The 24773-nt window shown below is 30.8% G+C and overlaps 2 protein-coding genes across 2 annotated transcripts; both read left to right on the top strand.

The window, feature by feature from the left end:
• The first annotated feature begins 2232 nt into the window (after window positions 1–2232).
• Window positions 2233–8026, top strand: LOC114168588 (calcium and calcium/calmodulin-dependent serine/threonine-protein kinase). The gene is made up of 8 exons (XM_028053476.1): window positions 2233–2752; window positions 2893–3198; window positions 3618–3672; window positions 3977–4087; window positions 4810–5042; window positions 5264–5471; window positions 6554–6613; window positions 7684–8026. The coding sequence occupies exons 1-8, from the start codon at window positions 2340–2342 to the stop codon at window positions 7861–7863; spliced, it is 1566 nt and encodes a 521-aa protein (XP_027909277.1). The 5' UTR covers window positions 2233–2339; the 3' UTR covers window positions 7864–8026.
• Window positions 8027–14046: 6020 nt separating this feature from the next.
• On the top strand, window positions 14047–21255 carry LOC114169710 (serrate RNA effector molecule-like). Its single transcript, XM_028054976.1, has 12 exons — window positions 14047–14680; window positions 15620–15744; window positions 15912–15954; window positions 17342–17416; window positions 17524–17598; window positions 17723–17770; window positions 17954–18022; window positions 18155–18958; window positions 19043–19088; window positions 20122–20366; window positions 20455–20637; window positions 21007–21255. Exons 1-12 carry the CDS (start codon window positions 14280–14282, stop codon window positions 21065–21067), a joined length of 2175 nt encoding a protein of 724 aa, XP_027910777.1. The 5' UTR covers window positions 14047–14279; the 3' UTR covers window positions 21068–21255.
• The last annotated feature ends 3518 nt before the right edge of the window (window positions 21256–24773 follow it).

Here is a 24773-nt window from a genome sequence, read left to right on the forward strand (position 1 = left end):
TTAAAATAATGGTTAAAAGTAAAATAAATTTAACAAAATTTGATTAAAATGACTAAATTCATGTATTTCAAAAGATGAAAGACTAAATTGGTCCAAAGTTTCGAAATGGACTAATTCCAAAATTCAAGTTAAAGGACCAAAAACATATTTAACCCTTTTTAAAATAATTAATTTTTAAATAATTAAGGGTAAAACTAGTATTATGAAATGTGGACACAAAAGAGAGAATCTTCTCTATGTATTGTTATAGATAAAACTGAATCAATCTCGGTCCCTATTCAAATTGAAATAAAATTTTACCTATATATAAATGTTACAATGATATTTCTAACAAGATTAAGTTTTTATTTTACATTGAACTTTATTTAAATATTGTTTCAAATATTTATATATCAATAATTTATGGACAAATATTAGAGTTGGTTTAAAATAACAAGTTTATAAATTGAATTGTAAAATTTTAAATAAATATATTTATTTTAAATGGTTATAAAATTGTTTTAAAATTTTATATTTGAATTTATAAAGTTTTTATTTTAAAAGCAACTCTAACATTTATCTATAAATTGTAAATATATAAATATTTAAAAAAATTAAATAAAATTCAATGCAAAATATATATTTAAATAAACTTATTTTTTTTAAATAACAATTATAATAAAAATACCATTGTAAAATTTATATAAAAATTAAATTTAGTATAGGACGAAATTGATTCAGTTTTAAAAAAATTGAGACCAAATCGAGAAAAAATAACAAATACATGCACTACAGTGAGACTTTTCACATCCAATAGTATTATCACATCACATCGTCTCTGCCACGTGACACAATGTCAGATTGACATGTGACAATTTTTTATTTTTTAGAAAAAATTATAAAAAAATCAAAAAAATCATGTGCTGACATGTGGGACATAGTTAACACTTTTAGTGTACTACTAATAGAAAAAACCTAATTACAACAAATTTTCCAAAATAAAGACTCAATTAAGTCAAATAAAAAGAAATGAACCTACTTAAGATTTTGTTACAACAACGAGAACCTCTAGGATAATTTAACGTTATTTATTTATTTTAGGCTTGTACTTTTCATATTTATGACTTGTATAAGTTCCATATAAAAAAAGTAGCCAAATTTTTATCTCAAAGCCATAAAAAAGCTCATTTAATAATTTACTTTATAAAAAAAATATGTTTAATTAATTATATTTTTGCTTTTCTTAATAACTCTTTTGCTTTGTAAGCAGTGATATAAAATTAATCTCTTGATTATATTATACCTTTGAATGGGTGACCATTGTAAGGTTGAATAATCCTAGAATCAGCTCAAATGTCTAGTTTATAGATATATCTTATAATTTTATTGGAACCTAAAAAGATCACAATTACAAATTTTACATTTAGTATTTGATCACTTTTTTTTCTTAGTTCATGGTTCCAAACCTTTTTATTTATTTTGTATTTGGTTCCTCCTATTACATTATTTATATTTTCGTATAATAAAAATTATGTTGGTTCATATGATAAAAAATATTAAAAAAGTATTTTTTTTTAATTCACTTGAAAGTACAAACATAATGATAAATGAAAAACTACTAATATTTCACAGATTAAAAGTCAAGAAAAATATATAAGAGATTATAAACAAGTTTTTCAAGAATTAAAAATATATGTTAACTTTAGATCATTGAGAAAGAAAAGAGATTATATTAAGATTTGAGTGTAACTTATGCATCGGATTTGACACTACTTTTAATTTAAAATTTTGAAGCATGAAATTTTTAGGTTTCTTTTTTTCTTATATGTTATTTTTCTTTTTCTTTTCTTATATAGTGTTTAATATGGTTAATTGTACTGAACTAGAAACTTATAATCATACTTGCATTATTTCTAACAAATAATTAATATCATGATATGGATTAGTTTAAAGAGAGTGTTGAGATAAAATCCAAGTGAGTCATTCTAGTTCTTTTGTTTTGTTTTACTCTTGATCTTGACACAGTTTTAATCTCAAAGTGGCTAAACGGTGAACATGGAAACATTAAACATAGAACATAGTGCTAGCAGTTGACTCTGTCTTTGTCCCTTCCCAAATACCTTCCACCAGCCACATTGTTTTTTCTCTTGTACCTATCCCAATTTGCATCATTTTTTATGCCATAAACTAATGCACAAACTCTTACAGGTTATGATGTCACTCTCAACCGTTTCAACACGCGTTTTGAAGGCTCCTCCTATCATTGAGTTAACAATTTTTTGTTGCAAACCAATTCCTTATTGTCCCTGCAAATTTTCTGAGTCTTCAAGTTTCAAACACTTTGTGTGCACCACAACAGCATGGGGCATGAAGCAAGAACACTCTCGGATGAGTATGAAGTCTCAGATGTTCTAGGCAGAGGTGGATTTTCTGTTGTCAGAAAAGGCACAAGAAAATCAAGCAGTGACACCAAAAGCCATGTGGCCATCAAAACCCTGAGAAGATCAGGCACTGCCTCAAACTCCAACCACCCTTCTGGGTTTGCAAAAGCAAAGGGTGCTATGATGGGGTTCCCCTCTTTGAGACAGGTCTCGGTCTCAGATGCCTTGCTCACCAATGAGATTCTTGTGATGAGGAGAATAGTGGAAAACGTTTCACCACACCCTAATGTGATTGACCTCTATGATGTGTATGAGGACTCAAATGGAGTGCACCTTGTGTTGGAGCTGTGTTCTGGTGGGGAACTGTTTGATAGGATTGTAGCACAAGATAGGTACTATCTCTGAAGGATTCAAGCCCTTTAAAATGTTCTGAAAATCTCACTTAGTTATTACATGTAACACTGAAGTGTAGTGTGTATGATATAGAAACATAGAAACATTGTTGAATGGAACATGTTTGAATCAATGACAGGTACTCAGAGACTGAAGCTGCAGGTGTGGTTCGCCAGATAGCTTCAGGATTGGAGGCTATTCATAGAGCTAACATTGTGCACAGAGACTTGAAGCCTGAGAACTGTCTTTTCTTGGATGTGAGGAGGGATTCTCCTCTTAAGATCATGGACTTTGGTTTGAGTTCTGTTGAAGAATTCACCGACCCAGTTGTTGGTTTGTTTGGATCCATCGATTATGTCTCACCAGAGGCTCTTTCTCAAGGAAAGATAACTACCAAGAGTGACATGTGGTCTCTTGGGGTGATTCTATACATCTTACTCTCTGGGTATGTTGACTTTGTTTTTTCCATCACATGTTCATGTTGTGTCTGTCTCCATCTACCCATGTGCAATTGCAGCACATATTATGCCAAATAGGGAAAGTCTTCATTCAGTTGTAGATATTGAAATAAAATATGGTATATCACCTTATAATTGGATGAGATTTCAATAGAAATTAACATCACCACTCAACTTTGGCTTTTTGCACATTATTAGCATGTTTGGTCTCACCATGCCAGTGTAACTTTTCATTGTTCCTTGAGAAGTAAGAAGACAGTAGTTATAGTTCTTACATATTATTTAGCAAATTTGACATGATTTTCCTCAATTCAATGACTTTCCAAGACATGCATTATGTTCATCAATTGTTCTATGCATCACTATAATCTTTCCTTCTATGCTTCATCAATTACATATTTTGCAGGTATCCACCTTTCATTGCTCAGTCTAATCGCCAGAAACAACAAATGATAATGAATGTAAGTAACACCGGCAGAGAAAAAAATTAGCAATGAATCAAAATGTGACTTTTACTTAAATACATAATCCATTTTGGCTCCACTTCATGTGTTTGACATAGTACATACCATTTTCACATTAAAGTGGTAAATACATAAAAATACATCATTTGCAATTCACTGTGCCTTTGCATTTTGTCTGATCCAATGACCAGGGTAAAGGTATAGTGTCTTGTTAAATTACTGCAAGACTATCATTTCCTTTTGTTCATCAAGTGACAGTTCTATAATGTTCTTGCTTACCAAATCAAATACTTTGAAACAGGGGACTTTCAGTTTCTATGAGAAGACATGGAAGGGCATTACTCAATCAGCAAAGCAATTAATTTCAGATCTTCTGACAGTAGATCCTAGCAGGAGACCTAGTGCTCAAGATGTATTGTACACCTTAATCACTTCAATTCAGCCATATTTTTCTTCCTTGTGTTGGTGCATGAAACGAAGAATATCTACTTTGAAAAAAGTCGTGTAGTATAAAAATTATCACAAAAAGCTCAATTTCTGTCAAGTCTTTAATTTTTCTCTTAAATAACCTTAAGTTATGCATCTTAAAGAATTCTTGAGAAAAAATATAAGAGTGTTAGGAACAACTATAGATCTTATATTGACTAGAGATAAGATGAACTCATAGTATTTTAATAGTGTAAATCTCACATTACAAATTGGTACATAGTCATCTCAAGTTTATTATAACGAGATTTGTTGTTTGTTGGAACTGTTAAGCCGTTATGAATTCACAGTACATAAATGAGTGCAAACTTCACATTAGTAGCTGGTTTTATAAGATTGAGTTAGGATTAAAGTAACACAAACACATCCTTTGGAACACATTTTTTATTATTGGCAGAAATTTATTGTAAATAACAAATTTTTGTTGGTTCTATTTTTTATCTGACAAGCTCACATCTTAGTTTTTGTAGTTTCTAATAAAATTTCAATCAATAAATTGTACGTTAGAGAAAGTGTGCTACAGAATGTTCTACTAACACTCCTAAACACTGATGACTACTTATCAGTGTTAATATTTGTTGAATTTGAATTCAAATTGTTAGAGAGAACAATAACCCCCTCACACTCACATTATATGTGTTGGAACAGCTTCTGAGTCATCCATGGGTGGTAGGTGACAAGGCCAAGGATGATGCAATGGACCCTGAGATTGTCTCAAGATTGCAGAGCTTCAACGCAAGACGCAAACTGCGTGCAGCTGCAATTGCTAGTGTTTGGAGTTCCACAATCTTCCTCAGAACCAAAAAGCTGAAATCTTTGGTGGGAACACATGATCTCACAGAAGAGGAAATTGAAAACCTCAGGATTAATTTTAAGAAAATGTAAGTACTCAAAGTTAAAGATCAAATTTAAGAACTCACAGCAATGTATATTATGTATTAGATTCCATTTCCTAGAAGTAATTTCAGTTTCACTTAGAAAGCCAACACAACAAACTTTCATCAATAGTTTTGAGTAGAGTTAAAGTGTAAAGTGCATTTTGCGTAGTTGTTTTTGACAGTTATGGAGTGAAAAAGAAAATGTTGTTGGGTGTTGTTAACAGATGTGTGAGTGGAGACAGTGCCACTCTAAGTGAGTTTGAAGAGGTGCTGAAAGCCATGAATAGGCCATCACTGGTCCCTCTAGCACCACGAATATTTGACTTGTTTGACAACAACCGTGATGGAACAGTTGACATGAGAGAGATTCTGTGTGGCTTTTCAAGCTTCAAAAACTCCAAAGGAGATGATGCTCTTCGTTTGTGCTTCCAGGTTTGCCTTTTCACTCTCAACACAAACACAAACAAATATCTATTCTATAAAAATGTGGTATGTACAATTTTTTTTATAAAAAATCTTTTAAGTAATTAATTTTTAAAATTAAAATAATTATGTTGCAGTTTTATTATTTAAGTAAATTTTTTTAAATTTAACGGGTTTTCTTTTCATTTTTTAATTTTTTAATCTTAATTATTAATTTTATTTAAATTACAATAAATTTTTATAATAAAAAGGTTACCTATAAAATAAAATAAAAAATTTACACTTTACTTATATTTATTTTTATAATTATTTATACCATTATATATAATGGATTCACTTTTTTCATGTATGTATTTTTTTTTTCAATTTTATACTTTAATAGATTATAGTTTTTCTTCTCAAACTAAAAGAATTATCTTAACAATTTTACTTTTTAAATGATATTTTTATAAATTTAATTTTTTTAATGTTTTTTTTAATTTAACTATATTTTAAACTAAAACAACTATCTAGAATAATAACATTATCTCTCCACGATAAAATTATAAAAATTATTTTTATTTACTTTTATGAATATAATTTTATAATATTTTATTATCATATAAAAAAAAGAAAAGTAAATAGACATATTATGTATTTTTACTAATATATTAAAAATAATTAACTATGAATTAAAAATAGAAATTATTACTAAGCGACTATGTACCTAATCAATCTCACAAAATCAATCATAGCTTTGATATATCTTAAGAAGCAAGTTTATACATAACTTAATATCACATGATCATAACTACAAATAAATATACTAGTTTAATATGTTGTTTTGAATATTTATGAAAAACAATTCAAATCTCTTTGAAACTATTGTTGTTGTTCACTTTTCTATCAATCTAATAATATCAAGAATTTATCTTGGAGAGTAAAAAGAGTGTAATTGTTATTAAGATTTAATAGAATTTATGAATTAGTGTAACAATTTTTCCACTCATGCTATAAAAATCACGGATCCTTAATATGACTTTTATTTTACTTATTATAAGAAAATAAAATAATTTACTGCTAATTTGCCTCACTAATTTCTTTAACCACAGATGTATGACACAGATCGATCAGGGTGCATCACCAAGGAAGAAGTAGCATCCATGTTCAGAGTAATGTTCTTTCCTTTTTAGGATAAAATGAATTTTAGTTATCTTAATTGTTGAATAAGATAAATTGAAGTCTCTATGATTTAAAAACAATGATATTAATTTGAAATTTCAAATCACTATTTTAGTTCTTTAACATCATTTCAAGGTTGATACAAAATCTAAAACTTCTTTAAGATATATCAGATAAGTATTTTTTGTGTGCTTAACATGAGTATCACTTTAATAACAAGAACAAATTCTGAACTTCTTTTTCTAGTGAAATCAATTTTTTAATAAAAACTAAATTAAGTTTGTATTAACTAAAAACACAGATAAATTTTATTGAGAATTCAAATATAAATTTAATAAGTTTTATATATATATATATATATATATATATATATATTCTTTGTTTTAGTGAAAATTGAAATTAATTTTTTTTCTAAATTTTGAATCAATTTAATTTCTATTTTTGGAAATGTGTGGATTTAGTCTTTCAAACTAAATTTTGCTAAATTTATTTGACTTTTTTTAGCACATTTTATAATTGTATTTGAGTTGTTTACACTATTTTGACATATTGTCACTTTAATATTAACTCAAATACTACCCTGAGAGACATTTGAAACGTCAAATAAACTTAATAAATTTTTCGTTAAAATAACTAAATTCATATATTTCTATAGTTAAAAAGACTAATTCCAATTTCCTTTAGTAAAAATTAACATACCCAAAGCATATATATATATATATATATATATATATATATATATATATATATATATATATATATATATATATATGATATAAAATTAAAAGTTTATACATTTATCATATCCCTTCAAGGATTTGAGTCAAAAGTGATGCAATTTTTTATAGGACAATGATACTTTAACCCACTTTTTCTGACTCACTTTTAATCCACCACTTCAACCATTATTAGATCATCACATCACATCATTACAAAAAATCAAAATAGATAATCTAACGATAATTACAATACTGAATTAAAAATAAGTTAAAAAAGATGAGTTAAAATATTATTCTCCTTTTTTATATAAATTTGAGTGATATATTTGAATGACGAACAGGCTTTACCAGAAGAGTGTCTGCCAGCTGATATCACTGAACCTGGGAAATTGGATGAGATATTTGACAGAATGGATGCAAACAGTGATGGAAAAGTTACCTTTGATGAATTCAAAGCTGCCATGCAGATAGATAGCTCTCTTCAAGACCTTCTTCTCTCTTCTCTAAGACCACAATCTTAGTTCTTCAATTTTCCATTAATATATATATGCTACTGTTATCAACCATGCACTGCTATTTTTCTCCTTTTTTTCTTTTCCTTGATACAGTAGCAAAAAACACTATTCCAGGACTATATAGTGATGTTGTATCATCTAATTTTTGCTTAGACAGTTAATTAACTATCAACAATTCTGCTTTCTTATGTTATATATATCAGTCTCAAAGTTATGATCCCAAATTCAATAAGTTAATCAAGAAAACTATCATAAAATAATTATTCGGAGCAGGTAGTGAATTAGATTGAAATTTTTAGGAATTTTAACCTGTTTTATTTAATTGTAAAATTAATGAGTCAAAAGCATATGGAGAGGTGATCTGTACGAATTTTTAAAAAATTAAAATTAAAATAAAAAATAATTTAAAAGATTATTTTTTTTATATTATATTATTTTAAGAATACAAATATGTAGTATTATTATTATTATTTAAATTATTAACATTATAAATTACATTGTAATTATTCAATATAATAGAATAATTTAACTTGTAAATATAATAATTATTTTAATTTATCTAATTAAAAAATATTATTATATTTTAAATTATAATAGTTAGAAAAATATATAAATATAATTAAATATTTTAAGTAAAAAATGATTTGTTATTTACCATTTAAAAGATTTTACTTCATTTAAAAAAAATAAGAAGTAAGATTTACTCAATAATATTTCGGTTAAGAAAATATTAAAAAGATTTTTTAGAGATAATGAAATAGTTTAATGATTTGTATAGTTAAAGTAATATTCTAAAGATAATATGTATAATATATAGGACTGGGCAAAATAAACATAACTGCACTAAACTATGGATTATCTATACTATATTGTATTAAAAAAACTAAACTATTTCTAACAAAAACTGCATTGTATTGTTTGAAAGTTCAGTTAAAAAAAATTAAACCATTGTATTTGCAGTACAGTTAACTGTTTGAACCTCTTGTACTGTATTAAATTTAAGTTTGGAGTTGTCCAATTTTTGTATACTGTGTAAGTTATTATAGTAGTATAAAATGTTATATTATAAGCGTCCCATCACAATGAACAAAAGTAGGTAGAGTAATATTAATTTACGACAACTTACGCTACATATTTTTTCTATTCAAATCATTCAAGGTTTCAGTTTTTTAACTCAAATATAAAATTTACGGCAAATTTTGTTTAATACTTGAGATATTTTTACTGAGAATTAGAAATTATTTTGTTATAAAATATTAAAATCAATTTTAAAGGATAATTTTTTAATAGATATTTTTCACATATACAAATATCAAAATACCTATTAAGGAATACAAAAATTTATCGGTATTTAATTTTTGAAATATTTTTTTATGCAAGAATATTTATAATAACAATAAATATTTTTAATTTATGTTTAATAGTTTTATTTGTGATAAATTTGCTTATTACCTGGTAAATAGTATCTTTCAGAAATGTTAAAATTCAATTTTAAAATAAATGTAAAAGATAAAGTGGATAATATAAACTTGGTTAAAATATTCCCTTCGTCCATGTTTTTGTTGAAAAATCTCAAATAGATCCTAAGATTTTTTTTAGTCTCAATTAGGTCCATATTTTTGAAAATGTGTAACAATTAGGCCCATTCTGTTAGTATAGAGTTAACGGTGTTAAGGATATGTCACGTGTCAGCTTCTCATTTTTTTGAATTTTTATTTTTTTTTTAATTTTTTTTTAATTTTTTTTTAATTTTTTTAATTTTTTTTTGAAAATTATTCATGCCACGTGTCACATTAATATTGTGCCACGTGTCAAGTCAGTAAGGTGACACGTGTCAAGTCGTTGTTTGAATCTCAATTTGGTCCATATATTTGTTATTTTAATTATATTTTAGTCCATTTTTTTTTTAATTTTCAATTTCATCATTTCCAAATTGAGATCAAATTTAACTTTTATATAAATTTTATAATGATATTTTTATTAAAATTTTTAATAATATTAAGTTTATTTTATATTTTGTTTTAAAATTTTAAAATATTTATTTTAACTTGTTACAAAATTGTTTTAAATAATTTATATACAAATGTTAGAGTTGGTTTAAAATTAACAATTTTATAAATTTAAATATAAAATTTTTAAACAATTTTGTAAAAAGTTAAAATAAATATATTGAAAAAAATTTTAAAAAATGGACTGAAATGTAATAAAAATAACAAATATATGGACCAAATTGAGATTCAGACAATGATTTGACACGTGTCACCTTACTGACTTGACACGTGGCACAATACTGACGTGACACGTGACATGAATAATTTTCAAAAAAAAATTCAAAAAATTTTTAAAAAACATTTTTAAAAAAAATTCAAAAAAATTCAAAAAAATGTGGAGCTGACACGTGGCACATCTTTAACACCGTTAACTCTATACTAATGGAATGTGCCTAATTGTTACACATTTTAAAAAATATGGATCTAATTGAGACTAAAAAAAATCTTAGGACCTATTTGAGATTTTTCAACACAAACCTGGACCAAATAAGTATTTTAACCTATAAACTTTTAAGAAAATAAAATGCAGAAATAAATAAATAGAAGAGAGGTTTGAAATAATCAAGAAATAAAATAGAGGTTTAAAATAGATAAAGTGAATATTATAGTGCAGTTCAATGCAATTCAGTTTATTAGATAGAAAAACAGTTCAGTTCAGTTCGTCTGAACTGTTTTTCAGTTCAGTGCAGTTCATGCAAATTATTTTTGTAGTTCAGTGCAGTTTTTGGTAGTGCAATGCAGTTTGGTATATTTTGCCCAGCTCTAATAATATATTATGCTAATATAAATATGGTTTAATTACTCGGATGGTACCCACTTTGGTACATGTGTGTCAATCTGGTATCCGCTTTTAAAAAAGTGTCAATTACATCCCAACTTTTGAAAAAGTGCTTCAATTAGGTCTCTTTCAGACGGAGTTGACTAACCAACAAGCCACGTGTCAGTCTGTGGTTTTTTTAATTTTTTTTTAATTTTTTAAATTTTTTTTGAAAAAAATAATAAAAATGCCATGTGTCAGGTCCTTGTGTGTGACACATTGCATTGTCAGTGCCACATGACATTACTATCAGATGTCATTATGTTGATTTTGATTTAGTCTCCCATATGTCTTTTTGTTTCAATTTAGTACCTACTTATGTGTATATGATTCAATCTTGACCTAATTTTTTTTAATAATTAAAATTCATTTTTTATAAAATTAAAAGTAATTAAGTATAAATTTTTTATAAAAATTAAGTATTTGATATTTATATTAAAATTTAGAGGTAAAAGTCATTTTACTAAGTCATTTTTAATAAAAAAAAATTAGTATAACATTCATCAAATAGAAATTTTGGTTTAAAATTAGTAAAAGACAATATTGTTCTATTTTGGAAAAAGAATAATAATTAACAAAACATGAGTACTTGATAAAAAAATAATTAATAAAGTAATATGTTAAAAAGTCATTTTTAATAAAAAAAAATATTAGTAAAACATTTTATACAAATAATAAATTTAGTCTAAAAAATATTAGTAAAACAATATAAATATTAGTACTTAATTTTGCAAAAATATTTATACTTAATTATTTTTAATCTTAAAAAAATGGATTACAAAAATATTTTTCTTTTCAAAAAAATTGGGACAAAATTGAATCAGATACACATAAGTGGCTACCAAATTGAAATGAAAAGACATATATAGGAACTAAATTGAAATCAACACAATGGCACCTGACAGTGACACTGACACGTGGCATTAATGCCACGTGTCACACACAAGGATTTGACACGTGGCATTTTTAATTTATTTTCAAAAAGTTAAAAAAAATTAAAAAAAATATAAAAAAAAACACAGACTGACATGTGGCACGTTGACTAACAACATTAGTCAACTCCGTCTGAAAGGGATTGAAGCACTTTTTCAAGAGTTGGGATGCAATTGACACATTTTTAAAAGCGAGTACCAGATTGACACACCTGTACCAAAGTGGGTATCATCCGAGTAATTAAACCTATAAATATATATTATAAAGTTTTTGATTACTTATTTAGGTGAGATATCAGGTGAGAATTGTTATTAAAATCTTAATCAAGTTATCATATTACTTCGTGTCTTAAATCTTGTAGAAGATAAAAATGGTTTCCTAGGTTGATCGTTATTCATAAGTAAAGTAAATTGGGTGAGAGTTGTAGCATTCAAATAATTTAGTATTCAACTCTAGAAGTTTCAAGTGATTTTGAGGGTGAAATGTGATGATTTTTTTAAAGGGGGGACGAGAGTTAGTTTAAGATTAAAAAGGGATAGATTAAACTTTCTAGTATGTAGGTGAGAAGAGCTAATTGTTTTAGATTTCTTATCTATTTTAATTGTTTCAACATGTTTAAACTTGTTTTTTATATCTTATTTGTAAATTTGTGAATATATAACGAATTTTGGTTGTGTACTGATGTTGTGTGAGGAATCCTATATGGGTAGGAGATGATGGAAGACATGTTTGCGTATGTGGTGACTCAACGAAATGTAGATAAGAGTAACTTTACTTAGTTGTACTGAAAATGAACTTTGCCTTGGTTGCTCTCGAAGAGAGTGGTGGGAAGTGGAGTAGTTGCTGGTAAGTTATGTGCAAGAGCTACGACGTAGTTTCTTGACGTTTAGATCACTAGTGATTATACTATTGACATGACAATATTTATTTTTTAATTAATTTTTGTTTTCTCACACTTTTTACTAATTTAAACAATTATATTTTTCATGTTTTCTTTTTAATTTTTCACTCTTCCCTCGATCCAAATAAAACATTAATTTTCTAATATATGAATTGGAAAATACGATTAAGTTTGATATTCTATATCTTCCGTTTTCTTGGTTATCTTTTTTGAATGTTAAAAACCACAAAAGATATGTAGATAAAAGAATATGAAGAAAACATATAATATGATTAAATGTAAAATTTATATTTGTTCTTAAAGGATTTGATCGAGATATTTATGAGATGGTGCATGAGGATCTCAAGAGCCGAGTTATTACTTCTTTATAAGAAAGCTTCCAGTTTTGAAGAAGAAAAAAAGAAGATTCATTCACAAAAGACTCCCAAGTCAATATGAATTTAAATTATTTGTATAATACATGAGTAATAATGAATGAAATTTTTATAAGAATTTTATGTCAAGATTCACTTTAGTCTCCTCTCCCTCTATGGTAAGATAACCGTCTTTCTTGCGTGGTTGAAAAATGATGAATTTCTAAAATGAAATGCTCAAATTTAGTATATATTAATATTAATTAATGTAATTAATTAATGTAATTAATATTTAAGAAGAAAGTAAATAACACTTAACTAGGGAACACACAGATATTATCACGCTTATGTGTTCGCATTTTTTTAATTTTTATATAAATTTAAGTTAAGATGAATAAGAAATATATAACTAATTGTTAAAATAATTTTTAAATGTAAAATTTGGAAAATAAAATATGTACACAAAAGAAGTTTTGAACATAACGGTTAAAGACAAAAGATGTTTTAAAATAACGGTTAAGAGTAAACTTTTTATAAAATAATTAATTTTAAAAATAATAATTAAGAGTAAAACAAGAATATCAAAATATGGATACAAAAGAGCATATCTCCTCACATATTGTTAGAGATAAAAGAAAATCACTATAGAACAATTTATTCTTTCCTTATATTTTTTTAAGGTTAAATATGAGTTTGGTCCTTCAACATCTAATGAAAATTGAAATTAGTTTCTCTTAAAATTCTTGAACTAGTCTCTCATAAGTAGAGATGAGTGGATTTAATCACTTAAACCAAATTTTTTTAAATTTATTTGTTTTAGATGCGTTTCTCAGCTAATATTATAACGAACATGTGTAAGATGGTGTAAACAAACTAACATATTATAATGAAATGTGTTTGAACGTCAAATAAACTTAATAAAATCTGGTTAAAATAATTAAATTTACATATTTACACAGTTAAGAGACTAAATAAATTGATTCAAAGTTTTTAAGAAGAATTAATTCTAATCTTCACTATGAAAATGGAAGTACATCAAACATATTTAATCTTTTTACGCTGTGAGAAATTATTTATTATTTATATGTTTTTTGAATTTTTAATAGTTTAATAGATTCGTGGCAAGCTTCACTCAGTCTACCGTGAAAACTGCGAAACGTCGTGAGAAGGAATAAAAAGACTGAAGAAGCTGTGTCTGCGAAAACGCTGTGAAAAGAAAAAACGCAAAAGTTATCATCGTCATCGTCTTCTTCCCATACAAACCCCATTTTCACTCCAATTCCTCACACAAATCGAATCTCTTCACACTTTCTTTCTCTCTCACTTCCTTTCTCCCTTTTCCTAAATTTAGGGTTTGCCAAATTCCAATGGCGGAGGTCATGAATGTGCCTCCAGAATCCCTCGACAAATCCCCTTCCTCCGACGCTCCCCCTCCTCCGCCGCCGCCTGCACCTCCGACTGAGCCCTCCCCTGTCGCGGACGACCTCCCTCCCCCGCCCCCGCCGCCGCATTACCAGCCCCGGCGAAGAGACCGCAGAGACGACAGGGATTTCGATCGCCCTCCCAACCGACGTGGCGATTACTATGACCGCAACGCGTCGCCGCCGCGAGACAGAGACCGGGACAGGGACAGGGATTTCAAGCGCCGACGTAGCCCGAGCCCTCCCCACCGCGACCAGCGGTATTCTCCGGCATCGCGGCGTTCGCCTCCGCCGTACAAGCGGTCGCGTCGGGGGAGTCCTCGCGGCGGCTATGGACCTGATGATAGGTAGATTTTGTCCTGTTTGCGTGATTGTGAGAATTGAATTTCATTTGATTGACTTGCTTTAGCTACTTGTTGTGCCTTTAGAATTCCACATCTCCAGGAAACTCTAGGAAATGAAGTCAATCGTTCCTTTGTTAACTGCTATTTGGTGCAAAAATAACTTTTTGTGAAAAGTGTTACGAACCAATTTTTAACTAAGGACGGTGATAGCTGTATGATTGTCGTGAATATGGTTTTGAAGTGTGGTTGCAAAGATTCCAATAACCTTGATGTTTGGCTGAAATTGAGGTCGTCAAATGTTTCTTGAAACCTTGAATGTGAGAAAAGGGTATTTAAGAGAGAAATGTTTCTGAGAGAGCGAAATTTATATTTTCATGTATTTTACAAAACTGTTTTGCGCCGTTTTAATATGTTTCCTTCATGATGTTGCAATTTTTTTTCTTCTAATAGGCTGTGGACTGTATTTTTAAGGTAAAAAGATCTTCATAAGCTGATGTTTTTTTTAATGTTGTCTTAGTATCATTGGAATTTTTTGTATGAATGATATAATGGAAATTATTGTTATTGAGATAGAAGTATTGTTGTATCTTCTAATAATGCTAGCGAAGTTGACGGTATACTATCTGTGTCATAATTTCTTGTATGTCAACTGTTGAATAATATAATTTACACTATTCTTACGTGACTAGTTGAGAATGAATGGTTACGCATGAAGGGATTTAGTGTTGCATATGGTTTCTTGGCATACTTTCTTTCTCTGAGAAGTGTAAGACGTGGTAGGATATTGTTCTGTACTTCTCATGTTATGATGAAAATCTTTGTGATAACATGCTCGAAATGTTTTTGTGTTTCTTTGCTAACTTTACTTCTGCTTCATCCAATATGTTGCCCTGCATCTTTTTTGTGTCCTTTTTCTTTAACCACATCTTCTGATTGTGGCAGACATGGGTATAATTATTATGGTGCTTATGAACGGGGATTGGGTGGAAGAGGTGGTTATGCAGATGAGAAGTCCTATGGTAGGTTTGGACCACGTTCTGGTGGGGGGTATCAGAATGGGATTTCTGGTATGTCAGTGACTTCTCTTAAGTACAAGCATTTTTTTTATATCCCGTAAATCCCTTTTTATCTATTATTAGATTTCATGATTTCTTTATTGCATGTTATTTCCTATGGTGTTTGATGAATTGGCTTTTATGTTTTTGATCTTGTGTATTTCTTTTGATTTTTGCAGATGTAGAATCCAATCGTGGTTATGGAGACATGCCAAGCCAAAGGTCAGCTTTGTAATTTTTTCTGTTACCCAAATCTAGTTAATAGATATTTTTTGCCATTGGTGTGCTATTAAGGGGTTAACGAATGCTGGGGAACATGTTATCTTCATATTTGAAAGGGTGGCTGCATTTGAAACTATTTGACAAGGCCAAGATGAGATATCCCTGTTGAGATTATGGACCCTCTGCAATAGATTTGGTGTTACATATGTAAATGATGAAAAATAGAATAAAAACAAGGTGGCATTTTTCTAGTGGCAAAAACATACTGGAAATGATAATATGAAATAAACCAAACATCCCCTTTTATTTTGTGTCATTTTTAGTTACAACAGTTTCACTGTGGAATTCTTCATCTCTTTTTGGTTTAGCCTTGTCGTAGTAGGTATCTTAAGATTTTCTACTGCATCTCTCCATGGTTATATTAGCCTATGGCCTGAAACAGTGCATACTTCTGCATTGAAATTTGATAAAGCCACTTATAAGTTATAACCATCTTTTCTTGACAGTTTGCGCATCTCAATCAGTTGATATCCAATTTAAGTACTACTTTTCTGAACCTGCCCTGTAAATTAGTTGATATCCAATTTAAGCACTGATTTTCTTGACCGGCCCTGTAAATTAACAAAACTAAATTATTAACAGTTTGCACAGAAGTTTTCATAGCTCCTTTTACTTATAATTTGACGTTACCTACCAAGTCAAACTGAAGATCTGTACTATATGCAGCTATTGACATTGCATGCTCTTAGTCACATTGAAAAGTAGTATTTTATTTCCTTGGATAAAAGACTTTCTCATTATACCCTCTTTGAGCATGCTGCATCCAGTTTACCAGAGCCTTGTTATTGTTGTTAGAGGGTACTGAGAATCAGCTCTCTCCTTGATGATTAATATCTTTGTAGATATAGTTGGCTTTTGGTATAGCAACCGTAATTTTAAATTGCCTTCACAAATTGCGCTACTTATAGCTTCAGGTGACGGATCTTAGTTAGCATTCTTGTTGTCATCAGATAATGGTGCGTGAACTGTTGCTTCAGCTGTACAAATTGAGAATTATTGTCCATATTCCTTAATTTGCTGCCTTCTCGGTCCTTATTTAGAGTACTCAGCACATTAGCCTTGTCTTACATTATTTTTATGATCTGTTTTTTTAACTGTTTTTTCTTTCCACTTATTGGAGAGTTGTTTCCTGTGCTCATTACTGAACATCCACTTGTGTAGCATTTCTATACCCGAGTCTCTTCAACTTTGAGCTTTCTTAAATAGATAATATAACACACGATTATGCCATTGGTTGTTTAATGTCTGTATTGTCTTTATTTCACTCTGACAATAGAGTTTTTGGACAAAAATATGTTAACATTAAGATATTTGTGAGTCATGTCAGGGAGGGGCTGATGTCCTATAAGCAGTTCATTCAGGAGCTTGAGGATGATATACTACCTGCTGAAGCAGAGCGTAGGTAAGTTCTGGAGAATAATATCTTTTTGTATCATGTTTAAGTGTTCAAGTAATCAGCTTTTTTGGTGATGCTTGTTGACTAATGGCTTTTTGACTTTGATTTTCTAGGTATCAAGAATACAAGTCAGAGTATATTTCAACCCAAAAACGAGCTTATTTTAATGCTCATAAGGACGAGGAGTGGTATATTTGTTCTTCCTCCTTAAAATTTTACTTCAATCTTTGAAATGTTTACTGTGGAAAGCACAAGTGACCATATTTTCTGTTCAAGTGATATAATGTTCTTACCATTGATTTTTTACTTCAGGTTGAAGGATAAATATCATCCAACAAATTTGCTTACTGTCATTGAAAGGTGAGTTTCTTTATCAAACTTCTGTCTAATTAGGCATTGTATATATTGTAATATTAATATTTGGTGGGCCATTTGTTTTGTTTTTTTCATCTTGGGATGGTTGCTAGACTAGGCCGGTGGATTAATTATTTTTATCAAGACGTTTAAATTGGAATGAAAATTGTCTGGTTCATGATCTTATAGGAGGAATGAAAATGCTCGACAGCTAGCAAAGGAATTTTTGCTTGATTTACAGAGTGGAGCATTAGAACTGTATGTCCTTGTCCTCTCTCTTTTTCTTGGTCTCATATATGTCTGTCTTTCTCTCTTCCTTCCCACTTCATGCTTTCACTATTCGTATCAGTATCAATCAGTGATAGTTAATTTGTATCTTGTTCAATGCAGAAATCCTGGTTTGGAGGCCTCTGTATCCAACAAATCAGGGCAAGCTAGTGAGCCAAATTCAGAGGAGGAAGCAGACACTGGAGGCAAACGAAGAAGGCATGGAAGGGGACCTAATAAAGAAAATGATTTCTCAGCTGCTCCAAAGGCTCACCCAATCAGTTCTGAACCAAGAAGGATACAGGCAGATGTTCAACAGGCTCAGGTCCTTGTCCGTAAGCTTGATGCTGAAAAAGGGATTGAAGATAATATTTTGTGCAGCAGCAGCGATCACAATAAAAATGATGACAAGGCACACAGTGGATCTGTGGGCCCCATAGTAATTATTCGAGGCCTAACATCTGTTAAGGGTTTAGAAGGTGTCGAGCTTCTGGATACACTTATAACTTACCTTTGGCGGATCCATGGTGTAGATTATTATGGCATGATTGAGACTAATGAGGCCAAGGGCTTTAGGCATGTGAGACCAGAAGGGACGGGGCATGAAGAAACAGGTAAATCAGGGTCTGATTGGGAGAAGAAGCTTGATTTATTTTGGCAAGGAAGGCTGAATGGTTTGGATCCCTTGGAAATAATGACTGCTAAGGAGAAGATAGATGCTGCAGCAATGGAAGTATTGGATCCATATGTTAGAAAAATTAGGGATGAAAAGTATGGATGGAAGTATGGATGTGGAGCTAAGGGCTGCACAAAGCTTTTTCATGCTGCGGAATTTGTGCACAAACATCTGAAGCTCAAACACCCAGAGCTTGTTCTGGAGCAGACTACCAAAGTACGAGAGGATCTCTACTTTCAAAATTACATGAAGTAAGTAATAAAAATGGCTTCTTTTGTCCAGGATTACTTTTCGAGTTTTAGTGAAATATCACTTATAGTGGCCTTTTGTTGCAGTGATCCAGATGCTCCTGGCGGGACACCCATAATGCAGCAATCTCAGGTATACTGCTGATTTTGTTTATAACATAATCATATATCTAGAAAAAGGACTTGAAGAAAATTTGCATGATTTTAAAATATTTATGGTTGGGTTGTGAGCATCATAGACAATCACGTCTGATTGTGGGTTGCCAACGCGGAGCAACCCCTGCAGCCCTATGGCAATCGTTGCATAGCACCTGGCTCTCAGTATTGTGGTGCCATTCATGGAATATTGCAGTGGCTTGCAGGCTTCGCCGTCCCTCCATTTTTGCCTTTGCTGATAAGGCTCTGCTAGACTGCTTCCTTGGCCATCTCCAGACTGGCTCTTTCTTTCCATTTCTGATCGCTCACTTCCATCTGTCATCATCTTCCATAGAGACATTTCACTTCATAGATAGGGGTAGCGCTGATGACGGGCCTCAATTTGAGTCCAATAGTCTCTTTTTAAGTGTAAAACATAACATGTAATATATATATAATTGTATCGAAATATCTAAACTATTTAAAAGATAATATATAATAATATAATAAACTAAATAATATTAATAACATGATTTATCAATAACTTAATGTTAAGAAAAATATATAATAAGTTAAAAATAATTTTAAAATATATAATAATGATTAATAGATAATAGTATTAAAAAATATAGAAACCATTTAGAGCGTAATATCTAATATAATAATCTAAATTGTCATAGTATGTTATATAGTTGTAATAATATTGAAATATATATTAAAGAGAAGGCAGAAAAGCGGTCATCTTACTAATGGTATCCTGCTTGTCTTTTCCCCACTTCTATCTACTATTGACTACTGTAGTTGAGGGAACCTTTTGGCATTTAGGTTCTTGTAGTCATTTATGCCTGATTGGCAAGCATTGTGGATAAATTCTGCACAGCATGTCAAATAGTTAAGTTTTCAAAATTTCCTATAATATATTATGCATGCTTGAGTGTAAATAATACAGTGATTCAAACTTTAGGATTTATGAGTTAGGGGGTTGAGTTTCAGATTCTCATGTTTCTTTAATTTTTCTTTTCAAATTTTAGAAGGACAGGCCCTTAAAGCGAAGATTAGCTATTGAGGGTCGATTGAGAGATGATCGTGGTAATAGACGAGACCATGATCGGAATGACAGAATGAATGGAGATAGGCCTGATAATTCCCCATCCAGTGAAAGACAGTCACTTGAGATGGGAAACCGTGATGAAGCAATGTATGCAGGGCCAGCCGTACCTCCATTTGCCTCAGATATACCTCCTCCACCAGTGTTGATGCCTGTTCCTGGTGCTGGGTAGGTTTCTGTTTCTCATTTTCTTTCCACTTTACCATCTATAAGCCTTGGTTAGTGATGGATTGATTAAATAATTTATAACCCACAGGCCTTTGGGACCGTTCGTTCCTGCTCCCCCAGAAGTTGCAATGCAGATGTTAAGAGATCAAGGAGGACCAACATCATATGATGCCTCTGGAAGAAAGATGCGGGGTGGCCCTCATTTGGGTGGTGCAGCACCAATTATTGCTGTTCCTCCAAACTTTCGACCAGATCCTCGGCGGATGCGAAGGTTAATGTTCTGCCTAAACCCTTGTTTAGATATTGTAGTATGGTATTTCATTTATTTGATCTTTCATCTGGGACTTCTCTCAAATAGCATTAGTTTTTATATATACATAGTATCACTTACGTGCTCATCTGATTAGTTCATGATTTGATATTTTACTTTTGTTTGTGAAAAATATATTCGTTTTCTAGAGAAAAATTATTTTTCTTCTTTAATTATATTTACTAAGATTTTTAAAATGTATCCGGTAAACTAGCGACATTTTGAAACATATCCAGTAAACAGGAAACATTTTTTTTTTTATTTATGATCAATTCTTTTTTGTTTGTCAGTTATTAACCTTTTATGATTACTTGTTTTTTTCTGGAACAGTTATCAAGATCTGGATGCCCCCGAGGACGAGGTCACTGTTATCGACTATCGGAGTTTGTAGGCGATTTTTGGTGGACACTGATACACATTTTACTGAGGCTCTGTCTTTGATGATTCGTTGGAGAAATTTGTGTTACGAGGGATAGACTTTGACTTGTACTACATTTTACATTTTAGATTTTGATATGTATATTTCTTAAACTAAATTTCCTTCTAATATAATTTTTTGGGTTGACAATTTTCTTTTAATGCAGAATTGATTTTGTTTAAAATCTATTTTCAAGTGAAAATAATCTATAACGAACCAAAAAAAAAATACGATTTATCATTCTTACTTATTTTTGGATGAGGTAAAATTAGGAATGACAATGAGTCAAGTTGGTCAAAAATTTCAATGTTCAATCTGCTAATTTGACAAGCTGTTAGGAATTGGATTTTTAGTGATTCAATTTATATTCATTTTAGATTCAAATAATTGGATTGGATTTTTTATTCAAATATATTTTCTTTAGCAAAAGTAATTTGGATTTTTTAAAATTCAGATCCAATATTTGGATCAAGATTTAAATTTAATTCAAATATTTGGATTAAGGTTAAAATTCAGAATCCATTTTTTATAAAAGAAATTTAAATTGAATTTTTTAAAATTTATGTCATTAAGGCCAACATGACTCAATTCATATAGGTCGTTGGGCATGACCTGTCTGAGTCGTCAGGCCAACCCATCCTAGTCTATCTATGTCTTCGGGTTTGCTAACCCATCCTAGTCCATTTATGTCTTCGGGTTTGCTGTGCCTGTTAGGGTAATCGGGCCTGTCAGGCCTGTTAGGGTAATCGGGCCTGTCAGGCTTGTTTGGGTCATCGGATCCGCCTAGCTCATTCCGTTCTTCGGGCTCGCTTGACCCATTCGGTTCTTTGTGCCCACCTGGCCAGTTCGGGTGTTTGGGCTTGCTTGACCCATTTGGGTCTTCGGGCCCGCCTGACCTATTTTGGTCATCGAGTCTGCTTAACTCGTTCGGGTCTTCAGGTTCGTCTGACCCATTCGGGTCTTCGGGCCCGCTTGACCCATTTGATTATTCGAGCCTGCCTGACCTATTCGGGTCTTCAGGCCCGCCTGGCCCGTTTGAGTCTTTGAGCCTGCTTAACGTGTTTGGATCTTCGAACCTACCTGACACGTTCGAGTCTTCAGGTCCGTTTGGCCCGTTTGGGTCTTCGGGCCCACCTGTTCGTCGGGTCATCAGGTCCGTCTGGCCCGTTCTGGTCATCGGGCTCACCCGAATTTTTCGGATCGTTGGGCCCGATCAACTTGTCCGGTTTGTCGGGCCCACCTAGCCCATTCATATCTTTAGGCCCGCCCAACCTCTTATGGTTGTCGGGCCTGCCCAATCCATATAGGTCGTCGAGCAAGGCCTGTCCGAGTCTGAATTTAGCCTAGTTCATCTCAACCTTTAGCCTAACCCAACTAAAAATTTAAATTGAAAATTTGGATTGGAGTTTTTGGATTATCCATATTTGAAAATCTTGATTTATAAAATGGATATCCAATTCATAAAATATATAAAATATAGATTAGATTGAAATCCATATCCATTAAATGGATTGAATTTTTGATAAAATGGATTTTAAATGGATTGGTTTAGAGCAAAAGTAGATTGAATTAAAAAAATTAGATTTTTTGCCCACCCTTACAAGCAGCAAATCAAATCTTGCAACTCTTACTCTAAAAGAAATGACATGTTGAGTTGTCATGCTTTAGGTTAATGTTGTGTTGTTTGCAACCCCTACTTTAAAAGAAAGGACATGTTGAGTTGTCTTGCTTTAGGTTAATGTTGTGTTCTCTTATCCCATTTTGCACAAACATAGTCATGAACGAGAGAACAAAGCCAAAACATGAGTCATGTACTAAAAGACAAAGGCAAAACGAGAAATCACCATCATCACGCACAATCATGACCATGCACCACTAGCACTCCTCCACCCATAAGCGCACACTCTTCCTCCTACGAGCACACATTCTTCCTCACCTCGTCATTAGCGTTAGAGTCAGACGTGATCGCCAGTGTTGATGCATCTTTTCAAGGTGCATCATTGGCCAAGAGATCCATTGGTGTTATCATCGATCTTCTCTACTACATTGTTCAACCTTCTTCCTCTTTTAATGTTTTTTTCTTTTTGTGGGTCTTTGAGGTGAAGGAGAAAACATGATCAGGTGATGGTTGTTGGGATTTTGAGGATTGAAGATTTTGGTTGAGATGAATGATTTTAGTGAACTATGAATTTTTTTTGTTTTTGGTTTATGATTTTATTGGAGATGATTATGAATTGGGTTTCTGGTTGTAGTTAATCTTTAACATTGATTCTTTTTTTCTTTTACATCTATCATTTTTTCAGGTCCAGAAAACATATTAATTCTTTCACTCAAGAAGCATGTGTTAAAAAAAAGGGAGCGGTCTGGCCAACCTGCCAACCTAGCAGTCCGCCCAGTGTGGGTTGGTTTCAAATTTTTAACCCCTTTTCAAAAGTTGGGTTGACCCAACTCAGCTTGATTTTAACGGGTTAGAAATGGGTCGTTTAACGGATCAGATTTATCCATTTTGAGACCTCTGGGTAAAATTAGTTTGCTTGACAAGATTCACATATATATTTTTATTAAATTAAGATGAGTCGATCATCCACTTGAAACTCATATCACTATTATTGAGATTTCAATTTACGCATTGAAAATAGTTTACAGTAAAAAACACACGTGTGTATGTGTTATGATACTCTAGATTAACCAGTTTTATATGAACTAACCATATATTTAAAATAACTCATCTTTCCTATCTAAAAATGTCTATGTCAATCTTTATAGTGATATAAAAGCAAAGTCGTTGCATTTCAATTCTAATTGTGAATTGAAAATTAAAAAACAAAAATAATTATAAAAAAATGAAGAATTCAAAGAATAATGATTTCAAAATTAAGGTAAGAGAAGAACAAAATCATAATAAATTCTTGTTAAACTTTTTGACTGTTATTACGTTCTTTGTTTTTTTTTTCTCATAATGTTTTCTTTAAATCCCAGTATCATTCTTTTATACTTCTTGGTAAGTTGTAATATGATTAGAATTATAAGTAACATCCTTCATAACATATGAGCACTACGCAGGCCCAAACATCCATTTTGCTATCCGTTGTCTTCTCTGCCTAATGTTGTTGGGTAATAAGTGCATAATGTTCATTATAATGTTCATTGGAATGTTTATGGATTTATTATCATATCGATGAATTAATTTCAAAACATAGGTCTTTTCAATAGCATTAATTTTATCGAAGCTTCATGTTCATATCTCTTCTCAAATAAATGGTGTTATTCGAAAATGTATATCTAACATATTAGTAGAATGTATGAGGCACATTCTGACACATGTTAATGTTATTCGATGGATAAGTAAAGGTTTCATGACTTGATGCTCACCAACCTATCTCGCTCTGAAACTACTTTTACGTTTTTAGGCTTAAGAAAAATAGACTTAAGTCGTTTCAACCCAATTTACTGTCACGTATTCTCTCAAAATTACAAAATTTTAAACGATTGTTATTGATAAAAAAAATTGAATTAATAAATATAATTTTATATATTAATATTGTTTTACATTTAAGATTTATCTTACGTGTAGCTCCATATATTTTCATATATACAGTATTAAGATTAATGTATTATATCAAGTTGATCTTGTTATGTCTTAAATATTGTCGTCGGGTTTTAACCATAACAGGTTTGA

This window comes from Vigna unguiculata, chromosome 11 (assembly GCF_004118075.2).
Source record: "Vigna unguiculata cultivar IT97K-499-35 chromosome 11, ASM411807v1, whole genome shotgun sequence".
Classification (NCBI taxonomy): domain Eukaryota; kingdom Viridiplantae; phylum Streptophyta; class Magnoliopsida; order Fabales; family Fabaceae; genus Vigna; species Vigna unguiculata.

What these genes read in the sequence shown, in the direction of transcription:
- LOC114168588 (XM_028053476.1), top strand. Translation starts at nt 2,340, where the DNA reads ATGGGGCATGAAGCAAGAACACTCTCGGATGAGTATGAAGTCTCAGAT. An exon ending in CTATACATCTTACTCTCTGG is followed by an intron (nt 3,199 to 3,617) that starts GTATGTTGACTT and finishes CATATTTTGCAG; the next exon opens with GTATCCACCTTTCATTGCTC. An exon ending in GGAGACCTAGTGCTCAAGAT is followed by an intron (nt 4,088 to 4,809) that starts GTATTGTACACC and finishes GTGTTGGAACAG; the next exon opens with CTTCTGAGTCATCCATGGGT.
- LOC114169710 (XM_028054976.1), top strand. Translation starts at nt 14,280, where the DNA reads ATGGCGGAGGTCATGAATGTGCCTCCAGAATCCCTCGACAAATCCCCT. An exon ending in TACTTTCAAAATTACATGAA is followed by an intron (nt 18,959 to 19,042) that starts GTAAGTAATAAA and finishes CTTTTGTTGCAG; the next exon opens with TGATCCAGATGCTCCTGGCG. An exon ending in GATCCTCGGCGGATGCGAAG is followed by an intron (nt 20,638 to 21,006) that starts GTTAATGTTCTG and finishes TTTCTGGAACAG; the next exon opens with TTATCAAGATCTGGATGCCC.